Genomic DNA, 24,294 nt, shown 5'->3' on the forward strand with positions numbered 1-24,294 from the left:
TTACAGAGAAGCTGGAATGTCCAAATATTCATTTTGTGCTTTATCAATCATTCTGTCAAAAAACTGAAGTTTCTGTGTATTGTGCCTTAGAAATGTTCCACTTTATAGAAAATAACAGATCTCAAAAGTAAATCCTGCTTTATTCTATATGAAATGCTTTGGACTTTGTTAACTTCCCATTTTGAACTACCACATGTTCTCTATTTTGAGCCTTTTTTTTCTATTTCAGCCAGAATTAGCCCAGCTCAGTAATGACAGAACACTGAGCTGCAAAGGAAGAGGAAACTAGCCTTTGCTGTGGTTTCACAAGAGAAACGTCAACAATTGCATCAGTACGGAGAGACTCTGTTCGTTGGTGTTTCTGCGATGGGAGCTTCACTGCTTGGTCTTCAGATGTTTTTCAATAGAATTGTTGACCCCATCAGGTAAGGAAATCTGACTGAAATCATAATTCTTTATAAAGAAATAACTTAAATGTGGTTTGAGTAACTGATTAAATTGGTCAAAGATCTTGTGCTTTCTGAACATTTACTCTTCCAAGTCAATTTTTACAATACAGTTTCTGGTTAGACTGAACAAGGGCATCTCGTGCTTATCATTCCACCATCTTCAAATGACCACAAGGTAGGACATCTCTGACAAACAAATGTTTGCCTTCTGCAGTTTTACAGACTTCACTCATTTCTGCTTATTGCTGGGTTGATGTAATTTTATTTTGGTTTTTAATTGGTTTTGGCATCTTTGTGTTGCCAAGTAGCATTCTGGCTCTATAGCAGACTTTAGTTCACCTTCAAACATCTACCTCTTGTCCAGTCAGCTGTGTGGCTAACCTATGACGTCTGTTTTTTTTTTCCATGAGCATCTTGGAATGAATTAAGAGATAAAAATCACAAAATACTATGTATGAGAAGACGGAATTAAAATGGACAACAGATAATCTTTTCTGTGAGCTTGGCAAACTTTCCTTATTTTCCTCAACTCCTCCAACGTACATGAAACAGTGAAAAGTTAAGATTGTAGTTGTCTTAAGTATTTGTGTGAAGTTTGTTTCTTCTCTGTTGGCTTGGAAATAATAGCAATGGCATTTAGCAGCTTGTTGTTGTCACATTGAGTTATCAAAGGTCCTTGATTCCAGCACAGTGTGTGAGATAGTCTGGTATTTCTACACTTTCAAAATCTCTTCTGAGCTGGAGCAACATATCAGAACCATCACTGTTCAAGTTTTATTTTTGAACACATATAATCAGAAGGACTGTATAGTCATTTGGATCCTTAGAAGTTTGGGAAACAATAAATTGATCTGCATGTCGAACTGCTGCTCGGTTTGGTCACCCAATTAACATGGAGCAATAGATGAATATTTCCTGTTGCAGTTTTAGATGAAACACTATTTTTGGTGTGTGAAGACTACTAAAGGATGTAACTGCTTTTAACCAAAACTGTGATATTGTGATAACCATCTCCTGCATCATGTTAATACCATAATTGAAGCCATGGATCATAGAGAAACCGATGGTGATTTTGGGCAATGTTAAAAAGATGTCTAAAATTAAATAGTTTAGCCTGTGCACCATATTTTGTGTGATGTGTAATATGTGTAATTTCATGACAAAAGTCAATAGTTACACATAACATTCAGACAAGATGTTCAAAATAGAAGCTTCCCCCCGAAGCATTAATCTGGGTCTTTTGTTTATGAGCCCAGCAATATTACCACAACACCCTGTCTTCCACTTGGATGAGAGAGACTGTTTGATCATGGGGAAACCGCCGTCATGCAATAACAAAGCCAGTGGGAAGACTGTCACTTTATCAGATGAGGCTCTGGATACAGGAGTTGTAAAGGCAGTGAGGAATCATCTTGCCAGGAAGTTTCAGAAAGCTCATCCAAAAGTACAGTGAGAGCTGCCAGCAAGCTGTCAGGTGCAGGGAGTCTGGGTAGAATGAGGAAAAAGTTCAATGACCCTACACAAGTGCTTCTCATGCTGAATGTCTGCCCCACATGAGCTTCACCCAAGTCACACATCAATCCCATAGTGGCAGCTGTTCACCTCTGACAGGTAGACGGGTCAATGGGTGGATAAAATATTTTGTGGAGTGATCTTTTCCAACGTCACTTTTTGGTGATTCTTATCATGGTCAGTTATGATACTTCTCTATTCTTGCCAATTCAATTTGTTTACTTTCAGTTGGAAAGTTTGTGAGGCTGGTGATAAGAGACAGATTACACACATTCCTTCACAGACTAGGATGAACAAAGTTTTAACTTTTGAGGAAAAGGCAGAGTCCATTGGTAATGAAGTTGATTGCACAATTTATATTTCTAAATTAAAACGATGAGCTGAGAAAAGGATGCTTGTTTGAAGAGCCAGTGCAGACATGAGGGACCGAAAGGCCTGCATCTGCACTCTGATAATTCTGTGATCATTCAGCAAGCTGTTTCTCCACAGTTTGGTGCCCTTCACTCTCTGAAGGATTAAACAAGTTGAAGAAATATATGTCAGTTTCATATCAGAGGTGTTCTGATCTGTGTTGAACTCAGTACCTACATGTGTATTTCTTACAGGGGAAGGAAATGGTTCTGAAGTAAGTCAAAATTTCTTCCACAGCACGATGCTGACTGGTTTGCGACTCAATGTCTTTGTTCTTCTACTTTCACCTGTTTTCACAGAAAGTAAGTGGCATGTTTTCATTAATTTACATGTTTACCGATCTGTAGGAAAGTAAAAACCCAATCTTTCAATTGTGACAGACAAGAAAGAGAGCTAGATTAAATGATTATTTCTGTCCCCTTTCCTGTCCATAACAGGATTGCTTTTTACGTTGACTTTCCTTATTTCCTTTCCATTTTGCAAGAAGGAAACAGGTGTCTCTCAAAACCTAATTTTGGAAACTTAATTAAAATAGCTTTCAGCAGATTGTTGAGTGTTTAAACAAAGTGTGGTTTTTTAGTGTATCCAAAATCCAGGGGAATGTTTTGTGACACACACAACACACACCCTTTATCCAAGCAAGGTTGGAATGTGGAAGAAATTAAGTTACCGATTATAAAATACTGAAAATAAAATCCAATATAGCAAAACTGTTTTGTAAATGTTAGCATCCAGCAAGTCAATGTCCTATTGTGGGTCCTTCAGTAGGCTTTGCCTAGTTTAGAACTCAGAGACAACCAAATTGCTGATGATGTTGTGGTAAGCTGGGAATTGATTCACTTCACAGGGGAACTCAGGCTTGTTTTCTGACATCGGACTGCTGTGTGATATTGAGATCAGGAGCAGGCAGCTATCAGAGCCTAGAGCTACTCATGCTGAAGAACAGGTGTTGAATCTGTTTGGCTCAAGTTGGTTTGAACAAGCCAGTAGCTCCAGTTTCAAAATTCTTGGTTTTATCCATTCAGCTGACAAGCTGTTCTGTATCCTGGTCAAAACCTGTAATGTTTAGGGATGGATAAATATCGAGTCATTTGGAACAATTCAGTCAAGAATGATTGATGTTGTGTCCCGCTCTGTGTGGTCAATCTGCAGACCTTAGATACAAACTGATGTTTGTGATTCACCTTAGCTCTGTCTGTCACGTGCTAATTTTATTATTTGACATTGAAGGCAATCTGTGCTGTATCTGTAACAAATTAGTGCCTCACTTTTCAATATTTACATTGCTGCTCATGAGCCAGGACATTTAGAGATTCTGACTGAATATAACTCTATTTCATTTCTGCAAAATCCTAAAAGACTTCATGCATGTGCAGACTTGAGTTTCTCAATGTGTTCAAGTCAATCCCACCCAGCAGCGTAGTCATGCATAAACGCAATGATAAATATCCTTTTGTGGGGCTCCTTCCAGTCTACCTGTATCTGGACCAAAAGATCCAGATATGAGTCGTAAAATGTCCAAACAGTTTGATTGATGGTGGGCTGGGGGGTTAGCTGGGAATATGATAGGTTGATGAAGGTGGAGGGTAATGGTGATAGGTCGAAGCAGAGGCTGGAGCAGATAGGTTGAAAAGAAGATGGACAAGTAGGACAGTTCAAGATTTGAAGGGTTTGATCTGGAATAAGATGGGAGTAGGGGAAATGAGGCAACTGGTAAAATCGACGGTGATGCCATGTGGTTGGAGGGTCCCAATATGGAAGATGGAGTGCTCTTCCTCCAGACATCGGGTGGCTAGAATTTGCCAGTGGAGGAGGCCCAGTACTTGCATGTTCTTTGCGGAGTTGGAGGGACAGTTGAAGTGGTTGGCCACAGAGCCATGGGGTTGTTTGGTGCATGTGTCCCAGAGATGTTCTCTGAAACATTCCGTGAGTTGGCACCCTGTCTCCCCAGTGTAGAGGTAACCACATCAAGATCAATGGACATAGTAGATGATGTGTGTGGAAGTACAGATAAATCTCTGTCAGATATGGAGGATCCTTTGGGACCTTGGATGGAAGTGAGGAGGGAGGTGTGGGTACAGGGTTTGCACCTCTTACGGTGGCAAGGGAAGGTGCTGGGAGTGGAGGGTGGGTTGGTGGGGGGGGCGTGGACCTGAAAAGGGAGTCATGGAGGGAATGGTCTCTGCGGAATGCTGATAGGGGAAGGAAATATATCTCTAGTGATGGGATCTGTGGTGGTGGAAATGGCAGAGGATGATGAACTGTATCTGGAGGTTGGTGGAGTGGACGGTGAAAACCAGCTGGGTTCTGTCCTGTTATGATTGGAGGGATGGGATTCAAGGATGGAGGTGTGGGACATGGAGAAAATGTGCTGGAGGGCATTGTGATCTTGAAGTGGGTTGCCATCTGGGGGATGTTTTGGAGTTGATTTGCTCCTCCTGGGAGCAGATACGCCAGTGGCAGATGAATTGGGAATAAGGGAGAGTGTTTTTACAGGACTGGGGGTGGGAGGAGGTGTAGTCTGAGTAGCTGTTGGAGTTGGTAGATGTCCGTGTTGAGTCAATCGCCAGATATGGAAACGGAGAGATCCAAGAAAGGTAGGGAAGTGTCCAATATGGTCCAGGTGAAGTTGACGTCAAGGTAAAAATTATTAGTGAAGTTGATGAAATGTTCGACCTCCTCGTGGGAGCCTGAGGTGGCAACGTTACAGTAATCAATGTACCAGAGGACAAGGTGGAGAATACTGCCTGTGTAACTGTGGGAGATGTACTGTTCAACGTACCTGATGAAGAAGCACCATAGCTGGTGCCCTTGCAGGTTCCATGGCTATCCCTTTGGTCTGAAGGAAGTGGGAGGATTTGAAGGAGAAGTTGTTGACCAGTTCAGCCAATCAAATGAGTATGTTGTTGGAGGGGTACAAGTTGGGTCAGCGGGAGAAGAAGAAACGGAGTACTTGGAGGCCTTTGCGACAACAACTGGATGTGTACAGAAACTGGATGTCCATGGTGAAGATGGGGCATTGTCGGCAGGGGAAGAAAAGTCATGGAGGAGATGGAGGGTGTGGGTGGTATCCCGAATATATGTGGCAAGTTCCTGGACCAAAGGGCAAGATATGAGAAAGTAAATTCAGTGAAACAGGAGCAGGAGGACACAATGTGTTGACCGGGTTTGTGTCAGGTTTGTGAATTTTGGGTAAAAGGTAGGAATGGGGCAGTCAGGTTTGGCTGATGTCTTGTCATCATGATTGAGTCCTGTCCCAACTGAGCACAGTTGTGAGGTGAGAGGTGATAGTCAGTCGGAGTTTCATTACCCATGCTGACCTAATGCCATATGAGTTCATGGGATCAAGAGTCACTGTTCTGGACTTCAGAACAACTCCCTCTTGATACTGTATTACTGCCGCTCCATCTCTCATGAGACTGTCAAAATGGCCGGATGGTGGTGGTATCTGGAATATTGTCTGTAATGTAAGCTTCAGTGAGAATGACTATGTCAGACCCAACACATTGCAACTGAAATGGGAGCAGTGCACAGTCTTTCTCTCATCTCACTCTCTACAGGTCACTACGTAAGTGTAAAAATATTTTATCCAAGTCTTGATACGTGACACTTTTGCCATAACAGATGTCACGCTACGTAGTCTTGGGTTTCCTGCTTTCTGTCTCCATTGCTTCTTGAGAGGTGAGGACATGTTTGTTTCATTCCAGTCTCATCTAAACTTTCCTGCATTGAGGGAACTTTGGGAAATTAACACCAATGCACTGATGACCTCATTAGCAACCTCTTTTAAAAGCTGAGGATGAAGTCCAGCTCGATCCAAAACCTGTCAACCTACACCTCCACCAGTTTGTTCAATACCTCTTCAGTTGTCATTGTAATAGTTCACAGCTCCTCTTTCCTTTCCACTGTCTAAGTGACAGCTATTATTAGAGTGTTTTTTTGCATCCTCTAAGTTGACAAAAGTCGATCATTTAACCTGCCATTTCCTTATTATCAGCTATTAACTCTCCATTCTGACTCTATAAAGAACCAACAGTCATTTTACTTAAACTTTCCTGTAAATGCTTCAAGAATCCCTTGATACCCATTGTTCAATACCGAGCTAGCTTCCTCTTGTACTCTCATGTTTTCCTCCTCGTTAACCTTTTTGTCACTTTCTGCTGTTGTTCATTTTCTAACCTGCCACTCATCTTTGTACAATCTCGTGTTTTTTTTCCAAAAGTTAAATATTTTCCCTTACAGGTTTAATGAAGCACAAATGATTGGTCCTCCACTTATAATTTTTCTTTATCATAACATTATCATTATTCTGAATTTTCTGAACCATTCTGAACTGATCAAAAATTTAAAATTCTAAATTGGAGCAAAGCCAATTTTGATGTTACTAGACAGGAACTTTCAAATATTGATCGGGTTGGGCTATTTGCAGGTAAAGGGACGGTTGGGAAGTGGGAGGATATAACAAGAGTTCACTGATGTTCCTGTTAGTATGAAGGGCAAGGCTGTTCAGTATAGGGAATGTTGGATGACTAGAGAAATTGAGGCTTTGGTCAAGAGAAAGGAGGGAAATATCAAGTATAGACAACTTGGATTGAGTGAGTGCACAGAGGAGTATAAACAGAGCAGGAATATACTTAAGAGGGAAATCAGGAGGGCAAAAAAAGACATGAGATTACTTTGACAAATAGAGTTAAAGAGAAATCAAAGAGATTCTATCACTACATTAAGGGCAAAAGAGAAATGGGGGGAGATCAGGGTCCCATAAAGATCAACATTGCCGTTTACATGTGGAATCACAGGAGACCAGGAAGGTACTAAATAAATTCATTGCATCAGTATTTACTGTAGAGAAAGACATGGAAGCCAGGGAACTTGCAGAAATAAATTGTGATTTCTTGAAAGAGTTCATATTACAGAAGAGGAGGTGCTGGAGGTTTTAATATGCATAAAGATAAGTACATCCCCAGGATTTGATCAGGTATTTCCTCGAACTTTGTGGGAAGTGAAGAAGGAGATTGCTGGGCCACTTGCTGAGTTATATGTATTATCGACAGCCATGGGTGAGGTGCCAGAAGACTGGAGGTTGGCTAACGTGGTGCCATTATTTTAAAAATGTGATAATGGAAAGCCAAGGAACTACAGAACGGTAAGCCTTATGTCATGGTGCATATGTTGTTGGAGGGAATTCTGAGGGACTGGATTTACATATAGTCGGAATGTCTGGACTGATTAGGAATAGTCATCGTGGCTTTGTGCATGTGAAAACGTGTCTGACTAACATGACTGAGGTTTTTGAAGAGCTGACAAAGAAGATTGATGAAGACAAAGCGGGAGATATTGTCCATCTGGACTTCAGACATATGCTTTCATCACATCCTGAGATCCACACTCAGTGCCAAGTGCTGCGATATCAAACTCCTGAACTCTCTCTCCAACAGTACTGCCTCATGCTGCTTCAGAGCTGCCCTGCCTCCTAGTTCCACATTATTCTCCAGTTCACACAGTGTTCTATCAAGAAATATTTCCTGTTCTTTTCAGGATTTGGGAATGTAAACTGGAACAACTCAGAGATACTCACACCCCTCAAGAAGCTTCCTCTCCTCCCCTTCTCTTTATTTTAACCCTACCTCTTGTTTCTGGTGAGTCATCAGATTCAAAACATGAACCCTACTTTCTCCTCACTTACTTTCCCAGATCTGTTATTTTTTTCCCAGTTATTTCTCATTTTTGAATCAAATATCACTGTGTGCTACTTTTTCCACCAATGTTGGTCTTTGTTTAGCCATTGCTCATGTCTTTACATGTAAAGTAAGCATTCCTGGGACCTTCCCGTGTAACTGCTATTTCCTTGTCTCACTTGACCTTTCTGTGACTATTTGGAGAAGCTACAATTTACTCCTGCCAAATCATTCCCTCGGAGTTAATCAACTTTGTCCATGGATAAACACTGGTCAACCCTACCAGTTACTATTCTAGACATTAGGTCATACTCAGGCTGCTCTCTGTACAAAGGAGTACATATGTACTCCCTGCCGATACGATTCATTAAAACTTTGGCACATTTTATTGACCTTCTGAAAATACAATCGAGAACACATCATAATCCTTCAAAGTCAAGTCCACAAAGAAATTAAATGTAAAGTGCCCTAATACCACATGATATTTGTTATTTAACCATTGCACATAAAGGTTTGCAAGTTCAGATATAAAAATGTACAACATGTCAATGTTAATAAGTTGAAGAAAATTACAAGGAATGGGGAATAATTTACGTTGTTACAATCCAAGCAAATGGTTTCTTTGGACAAATCAAATTCCTGAATGAATCCTGGTTTGATAGATCGTGCATTTGTTTAGTTAATATGATGCTTCATCATTCACATGGGTCTGCAAATTTTCATTAGCGACAGAACAGAATTACAAATAAATTAAAATGTGAGATATTGAATTGTGAAGGGCATTTAAATAGATTCTCAAACACAAAGCAAAAATAGTTTCACTCTGTTTTCCAAGACAATTTGTTGGAGACTCAAGTTCATCAGATTAACTCTTTCAATTTTGACTTGTCTGTAGTCTCTTTGCTGTAGACTGTGGAGACAGTTTATTGAGCTAGTTACAAGTCTGCTGACATGAACTTACCACAAATCTGAAAGCCTAATATTTTTCAACTTGGCTACCTTGCAGGACCAGATCTCTCGGTTTGGAAACTACATAATTGAAAAGATGTGGACGAGCAGATGTTGGACTAGGGTGGACAGAGTTAAAAATCACACAACACCAGATTATAGTCCAACAGGTTTACCTGCATTTGGAAGCACGAACCTTTGGAACGTTGCCCCTTCATAACATCGCTTTGGTGAAAAATCCTAAGACACAGAATTTATAGCAAAATATTACAGTGTCATGCAACTCAAATGATATACTGAACAAACCTAGATTGCTGTTAAGTCTTTCATCTTTTAGAATGGGTTACAGGTTTTGATTCATTAATGTGCAAATCCCAGAAGATGTTTTAAGTCACATTCTTGAGATAACTTAAGTTTTATAAAAAACAGTGACAGCTCAGCTCAGACAATGAAATAAAGGTGTCAGGTTAGTGTCTGCCTGTATCCCAATCTTGAATCAGATTGGTTTTATTTCCAAAGGCAATCAATCCATTTCTACTTGGAAATAGAACCAATCTGATTCAAGATTGGGATATAGACAGACTCGAACCTCAGCCTTTAATGCATTGTCTGAGTTTAGATGTGACTTTTTTTTTATAAAACCTTCAGTTGTCTCGAAAATGTGACTTAAAAGAGATTCTGGGATTTACATATTAATGAACTGAAACCTGCATCCCATTCCAAAAGATGAAAGACTTAACAGCCATTTAGGTTTGTTCACTATATCATTTCAGTTGCATGACACTGAAATCTTTTGCTATAAATTCTGTGTCTTAAGGTCTTGCTCCACAGCTACATGATGAAGGAGCAGCGCTCCAAAAGCTAGTGCTTCCGAATAAACCTGTTGGACTACCATCTAGTGTGTAATTGTTTTAACTAAATAATTGAAGTGAATGGTTTCCTAAATTCGTTTGATATCCTTCTGAGTTGTTTCTCAACTCAATCCTGTTCTTTCCTGAACTTAATTTTTGTCAGATAAGTCTTGTTCAAACTAAATTGTTCTCCCCTCTTGTCGAAGGCCACACTGGATCTGGTGCTTAGTAATGAACCAGGCCAGGTGTTTGATTTAGTTGTAAGTGAGCACTTTGGAGAGAATGACAATAATTCAATTACATTCAGTTTAGTGATGGAAAGGGATATGTACATGCCACAGGTCAAGAGTTATCGATGGGGCAAGGGCAATTGTAATGCAATTAGGCGAGAATTAGGAAGCATAGAATGTGGTAGCAAAATGCAGGGATGCAGTCAATCGAAATGTGGAGCTGGTTTAAGGAACAGATATTGCGTGTCCTTGATAGTTATGTCCCTGTCAGGCAGGGAGGAAGTGTTAAGGTAAGGGAACCGTGGTTTACTACAGAAATTGCATCTCTTGTTCAGAAGAAGAAAGAGGCTTATGTGTTGATGAGGCAAGATGTTCAGATGAGGTGATGGAGAGTTACAGATCAGCTAGGAAAGATTTTAAGAGAGAGTTAAGAAGAGCAAAGAGAGGACACGAGCAGTCTTTAGTAAATAGAATAAAGGAGAACCCTAAAGCTTTATATAGATATTTTCCTAGGAGGATGACGTCAGCTTGTACGAGAGGTCATAACTACAAATTGTGGGGTGATAGATTTAAGGCAGATGTCAGAGGCAAGTTCTTTACGCAGAGAGTGGTAAGAGTTTGGAATGCCCTACCTGCTAAGGTCGTCATCTCAGCCACATTAGGGAGATTTAAACAATCCTTAGATAAACATATGAATGATTTTGGGATAGTGTAGGGGGACGATCTGAGAACAGTTCATAGGTCAGCGCAACATCGAGGGCCGAAGGGCCTGTTCTGCATTGTATTGTTCTATGAACAGAAAACAAAGCTAATGGCCTTTAGTGTCCGATACTATCTGCCATAAACCCAACAGTATTATCCCTTTACTCTGAAGAAAAATGGATTTAGGTCATTGATCCTTAAGGATTCTGTGACCTTGGTTATTATTTTAGAAAAAAATAAATCACCTGACTGCTTCAGAAAACATTGTGAGTGTGGAGGGAACTAAATAGTAAAGAATATCTGAGAGCATTATCATCCACTTGTTCAGACATGTTGTAACACACCTCTGAGCAGGTGGGACTTGAACCCAGACCTTGCCCCATGCCTCAACATCTCATCATCAGAGCCTTTGGTCCCAGGTTCCCATTCTTGATGAGCTTGAGGTAGAGGAGGCCATTTTTTTTCCTGTGTTTATCAAAGTCCCAGCTCCAATGCAATCATTCTTCCCATGACAGTACCTCCCCATTCCATCCAGACCTTTCTTTTGCAGTTCTCCTTCAAATATTTGAAGACGGTGATTTGAATGTGTCCGGTAAATGATCATAGTGAACTTCAGACTTAAGGTGTGCCTGGGGTCACCAATGGCAAACAGGAAGCTTCTGAATGCAATGAAATGGATTGTCAACTTTCATAAAAAAGGACTTGCTTCTGAAGATGATTCACTGGGAGTGAGTTTTCAAAGTGGATTTGTCTCTGTTGCATTCTAGACTGGGGGAGAGTGCACCCAGGAAATGCCTATTCTCCTCCCGACTCAAAAACACTATTACAGGGAAAACAGATTGGAAACCTGTTGTAGATGCATCTGGTCCAAATTTATCTCCAGTCAACTAAATTAATGATATTAATAGTGACATAAATTAGATGAAAGCATTATGATTTGATATTACAATACTACCATGGTTTAAAAAGCTACCATGGTTCCTCTTTCTAACAGGAAATTCGATTTATAAGTATTTTGAGGATGGACATGGTGATATTTCATTAAAAGGACCAGACAATCCTGGAGAGGGTACTTTTGTCTGGGAATGGGAACCACACTCAAGGCAAGAGAAACAGCAGCTGGTTACTTTTAAGAAAACAAGGATGGGGAGTTGGAATGCAGAATGGAGTGAATACTATAGAAACAATAACTGGCACGGGTCGCTGTCCCGTGATCATCGTTCCCCTGATCTGAGACTTAGAAAGCCCAAATTCGACATTGCGGGAATGTACACCCTGTTTCAGACACGGCCGAATGAAGTCATCCTGAAAAGTTACAACATTTTTGGGATCAAAGGTGAGTGAAATATCATTTGGAAAGATTCAATAAACTGACTGTCTGTAAACATTCGGACATGTGATGATGTGATTTCATCAGCTTTAGTCATGCAGTGCACAAAGTGCATTTCTCACTGAAACACAAGGGGATACATTCTGTTCATTATTCCTTTTCAAATTGTCAAAATGAGCAAAACTATCTTGACAATTTCAACATTAGCAACAACTGGATCAATCGATATAACAGTGAGTTTGTACACGGGTCACAGTCTCTGTAGCATGTATTGATTTTTTTTTAAAAAACTAACCAATTACTTCTGGTAATTTCCACTGTGGCACTGTTGTATAGGTTTCTGTTCTGTGATCTGCACATCCACAAGATGATGTGGCATTCCTTTATTGCCATTTCCCCTGACAGGGTTGAAATCATTGAAAAATGGGGATCTCTTTCATTGCTCCCATTCCACCCTATTCCCTGTTGTGCTCCAGCTGTCATATTTGCTTTCAGTCCTGCCGTAATCCTGAAATCTATTTTGTCCTACTCCTGTTCCCATCAACGACTAAATGTTTAATTAGTGTAGGAGATGGGTTAATATTTCTTGCCCAATCCTAGTTGCTCTTGGGAAGGTGGTGGTGAACTGCCTTCTTAAACAATTGCAGTCAATGTGATCTAGGTGATATGGCTCAGCACTGATAGATCTTAAGCTTGGCTGGTGGGTCATCTTACTGGCCACCTTCCATTTCAGGATGTGATTGACCTAAGTCTTTTCGTTTAAAGATTCAATTTTAAAGAAGGCAGCTACAATTACAGTGCCACAAGTTGATGGGAAGAGTGCCCTGGAAGTCAAGTTGGAAGTCAATATTATGATCATCACAATTGTGAAAGATGACCAAGTTAATCAGAAAGATGTTTCCCATTGGTCTGTGACCATTTCCCTACTTTTGTTCATTCATGGAATGTGTGTCACTGGCATTTATTGTTCAACCCTAATTACCTAGAGGGCTGTTAGAAGTCAACCATATTGCTTTGGGTCTGGAATCACACGTAGGTCAGACTGAAGATATGGACCCCTTGAAGGGGCCTCTTGGTTCAAGACCGGTCAAAGGAATCAACTGAATGCGGTCTGAATGAAGCAAGGTCATTAGTTTAATAAAGTAAGGCAGCCTGACGCAATTCTGTTCAGCACACGAAGGTTAAAGCTTCTGTGTTCAGTGGCAAAATTGCACAATTACAATTGAACAATAACATTTTTTTTGAGAGAGACAATACAGCCTTAATTACAAGAAAAGACCAATCAAGTATAATAAGGTGACATGATTGAGAGCAGGATAATCTAATGATATTCCCTGGGAAAGGGGTCTTAATTACAAGAAATGTCCAATCAACTGTAATATGGTGACATGATTGATTAGATTAGATTACTTACAGTGTGGAAACAGGCCCTTCGGCCCAACAAGTCCACACCGACCCGCCGAAGCGCAACTCACCCAGACCCATTCCCCTACATTTACCCCTTCACCTAACACTACGGGCAATTTAGCATGGCCAATTCATCTAACCTGCACATTTTTGGACTGTGGGAGGAAACCGGAGCACCCGGGCGAAACCCACGGAGACACGGGGAGAATGTGCAAACTCCACAAAGACAGTCACCTGAGGCGGGAAATGAACCCAGGTCTCTGGTGCTGTGAGGCAGCAGTGCTAACCAGTGTGCCACTGTGCCACCCACTTTTTTTTTAAATCTACAGATCATACAGGCAACAGACTAATGATATTTCCTGGAAAAAGATTCTTGTTTTCTTGCTTCACATAAATCATCATGTCATGGTAGCAGTTTAAGGTTAGTTCAAATGGTCAATTAATGTGTCAGTATTCATTTTATGAAAACTCCATTGTTTGCCTTATCTTCTATTTCAGCTAATTCAACAAAGCAGCAGTACAGGTTCACACTGTCAAATTATAACTTTAAGTCATATTGTTGTGTTATTTTAAATTGAAAAAAACATTTTGTGGTTAATTAAAGCCTACATATATTTGTTGCTTCTGACAACAGCCTAAGTTCAAATTTTAAATACTCAAGACCAGATAAGAATGTCAGGATTGCTTCCATAAAGGGCATGAGTGAACAAGATGGGTTTCCCTGTAATCAATAACACTTGCACAATCATCATGAGAGCCTTAATTCCAGATGTTTTTGGATTCAAATTTCACTATCTGCCATGGTAGGATTCAAACCTGGATCCCCACAACATTACCTGGGTCACTGGATTAATAGTCTAGCAATAATGCCACAAGGCCATCTCCTTTAGTCTTATCTAAAATGAGAGAAATTCACACCAGGTTTCCTGATTGAACAAGGAAGCAACATCTGATTTACTTTAACAAACTTACAATGGCAAGAAGAGATTGATAATTACAAAGATGCAAATGAAAAATCTGCCCAATTTAAATCCAGACAAATTAGGTTCACAGAATAGACAAGAGAAAGATTGTAAAAGAATATCATGGGTGATATTCATCAGTAAAAAGACACAAACTTTGTGGATCAATGCTAAAACCACAGAGCGAATACGAGATGATCTACTCACATTCTAGTTTGGTTTTTTGGGATGGTATCCTGCTGTTGTGAACCTTGGTGATGTTTAACTCAGCAGCCATTCAGTTGGAATCAAGTCTTGGCTTGCATTCCCAGCTCTTTCTTGGAGATAGTGAGGACTACAGATGCTGGATAGTCACAGTCGATAAAGTGTGGAGCTGGAAAAAACACAGCAAGTCAAGCAGCATTGGAGAGCAGGACAGACAACGTTTCAGGTCCTGATGAAGGGTCCTGAACTGAATCATTGACTCTCCTGCTCCTCAGATGCTGCTTTACCTGCTGTGCCTTATCCAGCTTCACAGTTTAACAAGTCTTTCTGCCTCTCTGAGTACTTGAATGATGTTTGTTTTCACTCTCAGAGGGAGAGGAAAAGAATGGACTCGCTCACTTACAGGTTTTTGGAAGGTCTGAAAATCAACAAATGTCTATTCTGACAGTTCAGTGAGAAACTGTCACATGAAACTAATCCAAAAGATGTCACTGTGCAGGTTCCTTTAAGTACCCAAAAGGGCCTGGTGCTGAATCTTATTTTTGTTTGGCTCAGTGGCAGTTTTATCGATTTGTGTGGAGGTTTTTTCACTTTCAGGTTGAGTGTGATTTTTTGCTGTATCTTATTCAACTCATCAAAGTAAGTACCTCACCCACACCACAAGGCACCTGATACACACCTATCACCTGCCCTTACTGAAAAATATCGCCACTCACCAGATATCTGCCAAATGCCTGCATACATCGCCACTATGCTACATTTGAAATGCCACTGTGCACCCAGACGGGTTTTGGTATTCCAAATCTATCCTGCCCATTGATGGAAAGTCATTCCAAAGCTGCTAGTGAAGGGGGAAATGGTGCCACGGTTCTCTGATGGGAATGTGGAGTTCCAGGAGATGGGGATGTCCGGAGGAGACACGTCCTTTTCCTGGGGAACCTACTGAGGAGGTCATGGTATCAGAGCCTGGCAGCATGGTTGATGTTGCTACCCAGAACTGTGCTGTATCCACAGTCAAGAATGGTCAGCAGTGCCACAAGAAGGTCAATGACCCTCTCTGCTCAGCCAAGGTAAGTGCCACCATCTTCTCTCTGCTCCTCACCCTTAAACTCTGCTCCTGCCCCCACCTCCAACCACGGCCCTTACTCTGTCACTCTCACTATTGCATACAACCTCCTCCACCCCATTACACATTCAGTGGCATCCCCTTCACAAGTGTCATTCACTCCCTCTTACCCTTACACCTTTGCACTCACTGGTCAAGGGTGGATGTCTGACTGTCCCAGGGGAGGCAGGCTGATTGGGTCAGTACTTTATTAGCATGATCGACTCTGAGATACTCCGTGATCCCTGGCTTTTCAGGAAATGAGAGACTCTCCAATCCCAGTTTAACAGTAATGCACTGATCGTGCAGTGGGAGGGACATCAAGTGTGCAACCACCCTCTCACACGATTTGCAAACTCCTCACATATGTAATGAGCTGACATCTACATAACTGTGTGAGAAAACCAAATCTTCCCCAAGCTGAAATAATATTCACTTCTGTGCATGGCTCCATACTTGTTCTCCAGATGAGAATATTACATTCAGTATGTCCTTACTTTAATTGTTGTTACATTGAAGTGAATTGGACCTTCTCTCCCAGATCAATGATTTAACACTGCCTCATCCAGGTCAGATTTCACACACCAGGGCCAGTGATCAGAGCCCTGTCCCAGAGTTTCACATGGCTCACAGGGTTGAGGCAGAGAGTGTTTGGAAGTTGGGAGCTAATGGATGCTACTGTTGACAAATTACATTTTGAAGATCTGATCGTTACTGGCCATTTGTCAAGTGGAACTGCATGTGAGAGAGAGCAGTATTAGAACAAGCATTTCCTGAAGGGCCATTCGTCATGGAGGCAAATACTTGGAACCAAACTCAGGAACATCTTGGGAGGCTACTGATTGAAGTTGCCACTGGGGCTGTGATGACCATGATGTGGATCATTGTGCAGGTACCCAGCACCTGTGTATAGTTGTGTGTTTAGCACAGAATAGAATGGGAACCTTCTCAATATTGGATGAGGTGGTGCTACCTTTCAATCACAACCTCATCCTTCACTGTCAATGATGGTCTCGATATCCCCAACTGCCATCCAAAGGAAACATACCCTGACCCGATATCCTCCAACAAGTTCATGGCTAAAGTTTTTTACCTCTGCTTTTTGTCTCACTGTTGGAGCAGGACTCAGGTTGTTTATCTTATTACCCTGACAAGATGGTCTGTGTGTAATTTGTTTTTACTTGTTTGCGCGAAAATGATCAAGTGCTCAGGAAGGGCACATTAACAAGTCAGTTAGATCCCCGTCATTGGATTGTATCGGGCACTGATTACACAAATCATTCCTGATGTGTTTTCCACAGTTGAATCAAATGCTCAGTACCCTTACCCCAGGGTGGGCAGCGATGTTACCCTCAGCTGTACCATCTCCAAACTCTCGGATACAGTCTGTCTCCAATGGAAACGGAGAGATTTATCTCAGCAGAGAGATGGGAAAACCGATCAGATCCGAGTGAATAACACAGTCTATCTGATGGTCAAACATGTTACTGTGGAGGATGAGAAGCTGTATGTGTGTGAAGTACAGGAAAATGGATTCATGGTTCTCAAAGTGAATCAAGACTTTTTTGTTTCCGAAGGTAAGTGCTGTTTCCCCATTGTGAATATTAAAGGATTACTGTTATAAAACCGTTACATGTAATGTGAATACATGAAGCTGTACCTTCAACTGAGAACTCCAAGAACCCAAACTTGCAGCAAACACCTAACTACATGTCTCACTGATTCATCATATTGTATTTCTGTCTTTCTTCGAAACACATTTGCTGTTTATACTTTATATTATAGACTTAATTGGTGAAAATCAGATGTTTGGTTTCTGAACTATCTCACTTTTTTCACAATTTCACTGTATATAAGGTGATAGGGAATAGGAAACATCAACAAGTCCCTTGTTCCCATCACTATTTGTCTGCAGCTGGTCAAATGCTGGCATATTCAATCATCTCTATTTCTTCTCCATTTCACACAAATACAGGTCAAGGTGAAGTTGCATAATCCTATTCACTCATTAGAAAGGGACGACTGGCAACTGTTTAACCTGAGGGTCACTATACTTTAAATATAAGGTTGAGTTGAGAAGATGGAGACTTTGTGGTAACCTCAGCCAATGCAGAAACTGCACCTGCTCTGTTTGCATCCCTGAGCTAACCAACATTATAAATGCTTCCTGTCTACTCCAAAATACTACATTGAGCATTTATCCTCTTTTTCACCCAAAACCCCACCCTCGGCTTCTGCCACATCCCTCTGTCCACCTTTCCTACTCTATATACATATCATTGGTCTCATGGTCATCATTGCACTTGTAATTCTTGATTTTATTTTAATTCAAATTTCACCATTTGCCATGATGGGAATTGAATCTGGTTCATTATTTAAGTGTCAGGACTGATAGTCTAGTGATAATATCACTCGGCTATCATCTGCTCACATCTTTCCCTCTTAACACTCGTCTCTTATCACTCCTTCTCCTTCAGCTATCCAGCCAGAATGTCAAAATGTGCACTCATTGTAATAATTGTTTTACAAGCAGGGAGCAGTTACTTGATATATTTGCCTCCAATACTGCATTGAGTCCTCTGTATCTGTGACAGCATGAGGTTGCAATCAGGACACACTGTATTTTGAAGGCATGAGTCCATATGATCTTGTTGGAGTATGATGGATTAAACCTCTATGGATTTTACCTCTATGATGGATTAAATCCTGTTGTTGCACTGGCAATGTAACAACTGAGGATAGCTGCACATGGCTGTACAGGCATTGGGCTCCTGACTGTTGGGGACCCGTTCCATTGGCAGAAAAATGCACATTGTAATTCTGTCCCTCCAAAACAAAATACCCTCCTACTTTGGATGTAGCTCTTTTGAACTTGATAGAGAATTGTGAAGTTCATTAGAAGAACACATGGAGAGATTGAGATAGTTCTTTGGGCTAATTGAGTACCTCCTGTTTCCACCCGCCCGATTACCTCAATTCGCTTCCTTCCTCACTATGTTGCTGTAATCCTTCATTCTTCTCCCCTTTATTCTGGAACCCATCTTTGTCACAGCTGATGTCCACAAACTGGCCAGATCCCCTCTCTGTCAATGTGTCACAAACCCCAAGCTGAGCCTTAACCTTCCCCTGATCAAGGCAAACTGCTCCATGATCTCAAAAGCCCACATTGTTCCAAACTACAACTTGCAAATCCCAGCCTATAACACTCTCCCAGTAACTATTTCCTCCATGTTATCTTACACCACCTGACATGAGTTGGTTTCAGACTAGACATTGCCCTGGACATAACCTTCCCAAACCTAGACTGTCTGCAAACCATAAACCAATGGACGGGCTGGAGGACAGTCCCTTGTCAAAGTCAAAATACACAGAGGCTTCAAATTGCCCAAGAGGGAGTACCTTAAAGGATTTTTCAACAATCAGAGAAAGGTTCCCCACCGCCACCCCCACCCCTTGTAAATGGAATGGAGGGAAATCGTAAAGTGCTGCTTCTACAATCACACATGAGTTTTGTTTTCCCTTCTTTACTGATCAGTTCAGTAGTGAGGCTATCAGCAGCCAATGTGAGTGAGAAACAGCCTGTGATTTGAGGCATGGTGAGCAGTGAGGACATTCAGTACAGACAGTGAGGAAAATGCCAAAGGAGCGTTTTCTGTGAGGACAAGAGCTGACAACTGAGATCCTGGGGTTGCAGGCTGAGGGGGTGAGAGATGGAATGTGGGGAGGGTCGGGTTTTCTAAGATCTGACTTGAGGCAGAATAGGAGTTTGGCCTTTCATTGAGGCTGGAAGGGGATTTTTCCAGATCCTGGAATTCTGTCTGCTGATCTAGGATGAGGGAAACTGTCAGAGGATGGGAAAAGTTGAACACAACAATCAGAAGAGAGGATTGGGTGTGTAGGCTGAGGAGAGCAGGTTTGTGGTAACAGGCAGAGGAGAGTAGGGTTTTGAGAGTCCGGCAGCGGGAGGGCATGGTTAGGAGCATCAAGCAGTTGAGGGGAAGGTTGGTGTGTATCCAATGGAGGGTCAGGTTGTAGGACGGGCTCCAGGCTGCAATGTGTGGTTGTGCTTTGAATCAAATTCCAATAAACACCTCGATACCTACAGATGAGATGGTCAACCCTCCACCCGTGGATCGAGAACTTCATCACTGAAGTTTATCTCAATGCCGAGAATCTGGTCATTTTACCTACTGCACAATTAATTCCACCCTGTCTCATATTCCTCTCACCATTTCTGAGACTAGAATATCCCATTGCCCTTTTCAATAATCTCAAATTGCAGTTAAATTGCAGCGATCACTAGCAGCAGGATTATATGTTGTTGCTCAGTGTCAGGACATTGGGAATTGGATGTCTCAGAACAAAGAACAAAGAACTATACAGCACAGGGACAGGCCCTTTAATGTACCAAGACGACACTGACAACTATCTTTTTAAGTTAAAAACCTTTTGCCTCCACTCAGTCTGAATCCTTCTGTTCTTTTCCTGTTAATTTATCCATCAGAATGCCTCTTAAATCTTTATATCATCAAAAGAAACATATTAAAATGAAAAAAAAGTTCATGATTTTCGACAAAGTCTACCTTTTCTACATATTGATCTCAACTAAAGTTTAAATAGTTCATTGTTTTGAAAAACTGATGACACAATGTTTTAATGATCAACATGCAAATAATTTCACACAACAATAATCTATTGCTTTTTTGCCTTTTCCCTGTCCTTGTTCAAGCATAAAGTTTTCGCACGTGATTCTCTGTCTCTCTCATAGATTTACATCAACAGAGATACACTCTTTATCGCTCAGGCACAGATCGCAGTGAACTCAACCTGACTTGTTGTTATTATTATTATCGTGGCACTGCTGCATGGAGTTGGAGGTCAGATGCTCAACATGAGGAGAAAATCATAACATTTGCTTCAAGATCTCAATCCCTCAATATAACCAGAATTCACTTTGGGAATCGACTAGTCCCCACAACAGCAAGGTTTGATGGCAAGAATTTCAATGTGAGAATTGTCCCTGTCCTATTTGAAGATGCAGGAGTTTACACATGTTCAATGCAATCAAATACAATACTGACCATTACATTAATCACAGTTAAAGGTAGGGAACAGGATGTTGATGATGTTTTCAGTGATCAAGCAATTGTTTAAACGCTAAACTATTTTCTTGTTTACACAGTCACAGTAGAACCTTCTGATGTAGAAACTGTGGAAGACTCCGTTACCCTGATCTGCTCTGTCTCTGATGTCACTGAATCAATGAGACTTGTTTGGGTCAATAGCAATGGTAATATTGTTAAAGAAAAGGCATTTACTGTGAGGAATAAAGAAGATAAATCATTGAGACTGATTGTTTGGAAAGGAGACAGAGGCAGAAGGAAGTGGACATGTGTTTTGTTTCATCAAAACATGCCTCAGGTTTCAGTCCCGTACTATATGGAACTCCGTGGTAAGTGACTCAGGGCTTGTTCTTAACAAATAGAATCCAAAGGAAATATTGTTCCCATTTATTGCTCTTAACGGCAATAGTAACCCATCCTTTATATCTTGTGTATGAGCCTCTACAATGGTGCAGTTTGTCAGAAACTTTCCCTGAGATAACATCTCACTGTCTGGAAGACAAATTGTTCAATTAGTCATTTATTACATCAATGTGCATTTGGAAAGTGGATGAACATTTGCCGGAGAGTGTTAAATGTTTGTACTTTTGTTCCATCAAGTTTGGAGTGAAAGCTGATAATCTACATGAGATGGTAAATTTGTTCATGAAGATAACGTTTGAAACAGCTTACCTTTGTAAACCTTGAGAGCTTAACCTTCTCTCCAATTCACTGTGTCACAAAACCATGTGTAACAAAGCGGAGATGTTGTAAAATAGACAGAGATGGCTCTGATTTTGGACAAAATAATCCAGGAATATTTTAAATAGTTATTAAGCATCATAACAAAGGCTGTGGAAAGGATATGTGAAGATTTGAGCAGAAGTTGCAGTGACTCAGCCTGACCTTAGAGTGGTCAGGATTGTTTGTTCTTTGTCAATGTGTTGAAATTTTCTTAAATATTTCGTTAACCATATGGAGTATGAGAAAGACCAATTTGACCTTTTCTCTGTCCTGCTCACACAAACAGAATGAGACCTCTCAGAATAGATACCAATTTTTCTGTAGAAAACTGTTTAACAGATGAAGATAAAAAAAATGCATTGTTTTCAAGCATCATGTTTTCTCTTTTTCAAAAATATTTCAAAATCTTTACCTCTTTTAGACAACTCTCTCCCATTGCCTTGCCTTATTTCATTTCTCAAACTTTATCTGCTGTATTTTCCCAATTCACCACTCCAACCCTTCACTGCCCTTTGACCCTTCTGCTTTCCGACCCTTACCCTGACTTTATGATCTGGTAGGTTAGGGTTAGGGTTAGAGTTCCTTCTCTGCATCCCTTGGCATTATCTGGTGGTTTCATTGATACATTCGTATTGCCTCATTATGAAGAAAAACACAAAAAGTCCCATCCTGCTCTCCCTTTGAACATCCTGCCTTATACATCTCGTGCTCTATATGTTCCGCTCATTGGTCCACTGTTGATCATATATAATCTCCAAGTGTCTCAGCTCCCACCACCATGAAACAGATCTCCCTCAACAGTGACCATGCTCTTGTGGAAATAAGCCTTGTCATCACTATGCTTATTTCCATTTGGTACAGGGTCCTTTCCAAAACCTTTCTGATTTTTATGTTATGGAGACATTTCAAAAATGTCACAACATTCAAGGCTATGGACCAAGTGTGGACAGTGGAACTAGTGTAGTTTTAGAGTTAGTTTCTGTTGGTGCAGACCCAATAGACCAAAGGTCCTCTTCTACACTCTATGATTCCCTGATTCTGAATCCTTTATGGCCCCAAATAAGGCCATTTAGGCCATTGAGTTGCAGATTCTATCACGATATTGTGACTTGATCTGTCTCCTTTCTCCTCAGATACATTTTCTCAGTTGCATATCCCACTTTGTTCCATCCCCCTCCCCTCTCCCCGGTCATCCTCATTCTCTACTGCACACCAATCAAATTTTTCTCACTGCAATGTATTTATTGCTTTCCTCCCTCAACTTTGCACCAAATGATTTCTTATCCTTGGGGAATTTCAACTTCTGTCAGAACTCAGCATGTTCTGGGATCACTTCATCCATTTTGCACTTTATCTGCACCCCTCCCATTTAAATTCTCCAGTTCATACTTCCCAATTGTCTCTTGATGTCATTTCATAAGACATCACTATTCCCATGAAATCAATCAGGAAAGGCCATCTCTGATCACCTGCCTCTATCAATCTCTAACGACATCACTTTTGTTTTTGATATTAAAAATACATTTGTCTGAGTGCTGCTTGAGTAGGAAAACCATGAGCTGGAAGGTTGATGAGTGCAGCAGTTATGGGAAGGGAGGAACTACAATTTAGTTCAGAAAGATATATTAACTGAGAAAAGAAATACTTCAGGACATGTGTCACAGCTGCAGCATGTGGTAGCTTCAGGATCCCATTCAATCCATTTGAAGCCAGAACTATACAGTTTGTAGCTTGTGGAGTGGGGCTTGGTGTCAATGAGCTGGAATGTGCCAGCATTTAATGCCAATCTCTCATTGCCCTTGTCGTGAAATTGGGTGGAGTATTTGTGGATTAGGAGGTAAGAAGTTAGGATTTTGTGTTTGTAAAGCACTAGGGGTAAAAGCTTTGCGTGCTCCTTTGAAAAGATCATGTGCTTTTTCTGTGCTCAGAGATTTAAAATGGACACCTGTGAGCAGCAACTTGAAAGTTTGCAAGTACATAAAGAGCACCTGAATTGAAACATTTGTATCAAAAGGCCATACAGTTAGCAGGCCAAGCAGCAGTTTTTACCAAGCATCAGGATTTTGAATTTGTCAGTCAGTTTGAACCAGATACTTAGATACTAAAAGCCTGTTAAATTTAAGTCTGATGGTTTTGAGAACATACTGCTTAATTTAAAACAGGAACACAGGAAATATTTATCCCACACAGCAATCTGTGAAAATTTGAGAGTCCATGAACCATTTAAAGCACAAATAGCAGAAAATAATTATCTAACAGGTATTTACAACTCCTTCCTCTAACCTATATTTTACCTTCCCCTTCTACAATATTAGTCCGATAAAACCACCCAATTAAGATTTACCAAATATTCAAGTTTTTAAAAACAGTCAGATATTGAATCTTCTCTTCCTTGGTCTTCTTTTGCTCTTCTTCGGGATTTCTGTTTCACAGGTCACTGATTGATAAAGGTACCTTTAAGAGAGCTATTCTCCAGGCAGTCTGCAGATGTCGTTGGCTTGGCAGTTCTCCTCCCAACTATTTAATTTTCCCCGGTCTTATATTCCCAAAGCATTGTATTGTGTCATTGTCATTTACGATAGTCAATATTCATAATTCAAACTTAATTGTAATTTGGTATTTTGGGGGGCATAATGTAAACTGATTGGCCTAATTTGAA

At 40.7% G+C, this 24,294-nt stretch overlaps 1 protein-coding gene across 10 annotated transcripts in view; it reads left to right on the forward strand.

Annotated features, from left to right (window-relative positions):
• The window catches only part of LOC122547072 (uncharacterized), a 108,946-nt gene that overhangs the window by 45,792 nt on the left and 38,860 nt on the right, over positions 1–24,294 (forward strand). For 2 of the 10 annotated variants that reach the window (XM_087995158.1, XM_087995165.1), the window contains exons 1-8: positions 345–425; positions 560–624; positions 860–945; positions 2,567–2,674; positions 11,776–12,117; positions 17,091–17,366; positions 20,558–20,893; positions 20,972–21,241. In XM_087995158.1, coding sequence (XP_087851284.1) covers positions 900–945; positions 2,567–2,674; positions 11,776–12,117; positions 17,091–17,366; positions 20,558–20,893; positions 20,972–21,241 — 1,378 coding nt within the window. In that variant the 5' untranslated portion in view covers positions 345–425; positions 560–624; positions 860–899. Of the gene's footprint in view, positions 1–302; positions 426–559; positions 625–859; positions 946–2,566; positions 2,675–11,775; positions 12,118–12,293; positions 12,345–17,090; positions 17,367–20,557; positions 20,894–20,971; positions 21,242–24,294 lie in introns of those variants that run through there. The other 8 variants (XM_087995159.1, XM_087995161.1, XM_087995164.1 and 5 more) reach the window with 7 other exon arrangements.

The sequence above is a fragment of the Chiloscyllium plagiosum genome, unplaced genomic scaffold (genome assembly GCF_037043375.1).
Source record: "Chiloscyllium plagiosum isolate Xiang-an unplaced genomic scaffold, Cpla_swu_hap1 HiC_scaffold_16, whole genome shotgun sequence".
Classification (NCBI taxonomy): domain Eukaryota; kingdom Metazoa; phylum Chordata; class Chondrichthyes; order Orectolobiformes; family Hemiscylliidae; genus Chiloscyllium; species Chiloscyllium plagiosum.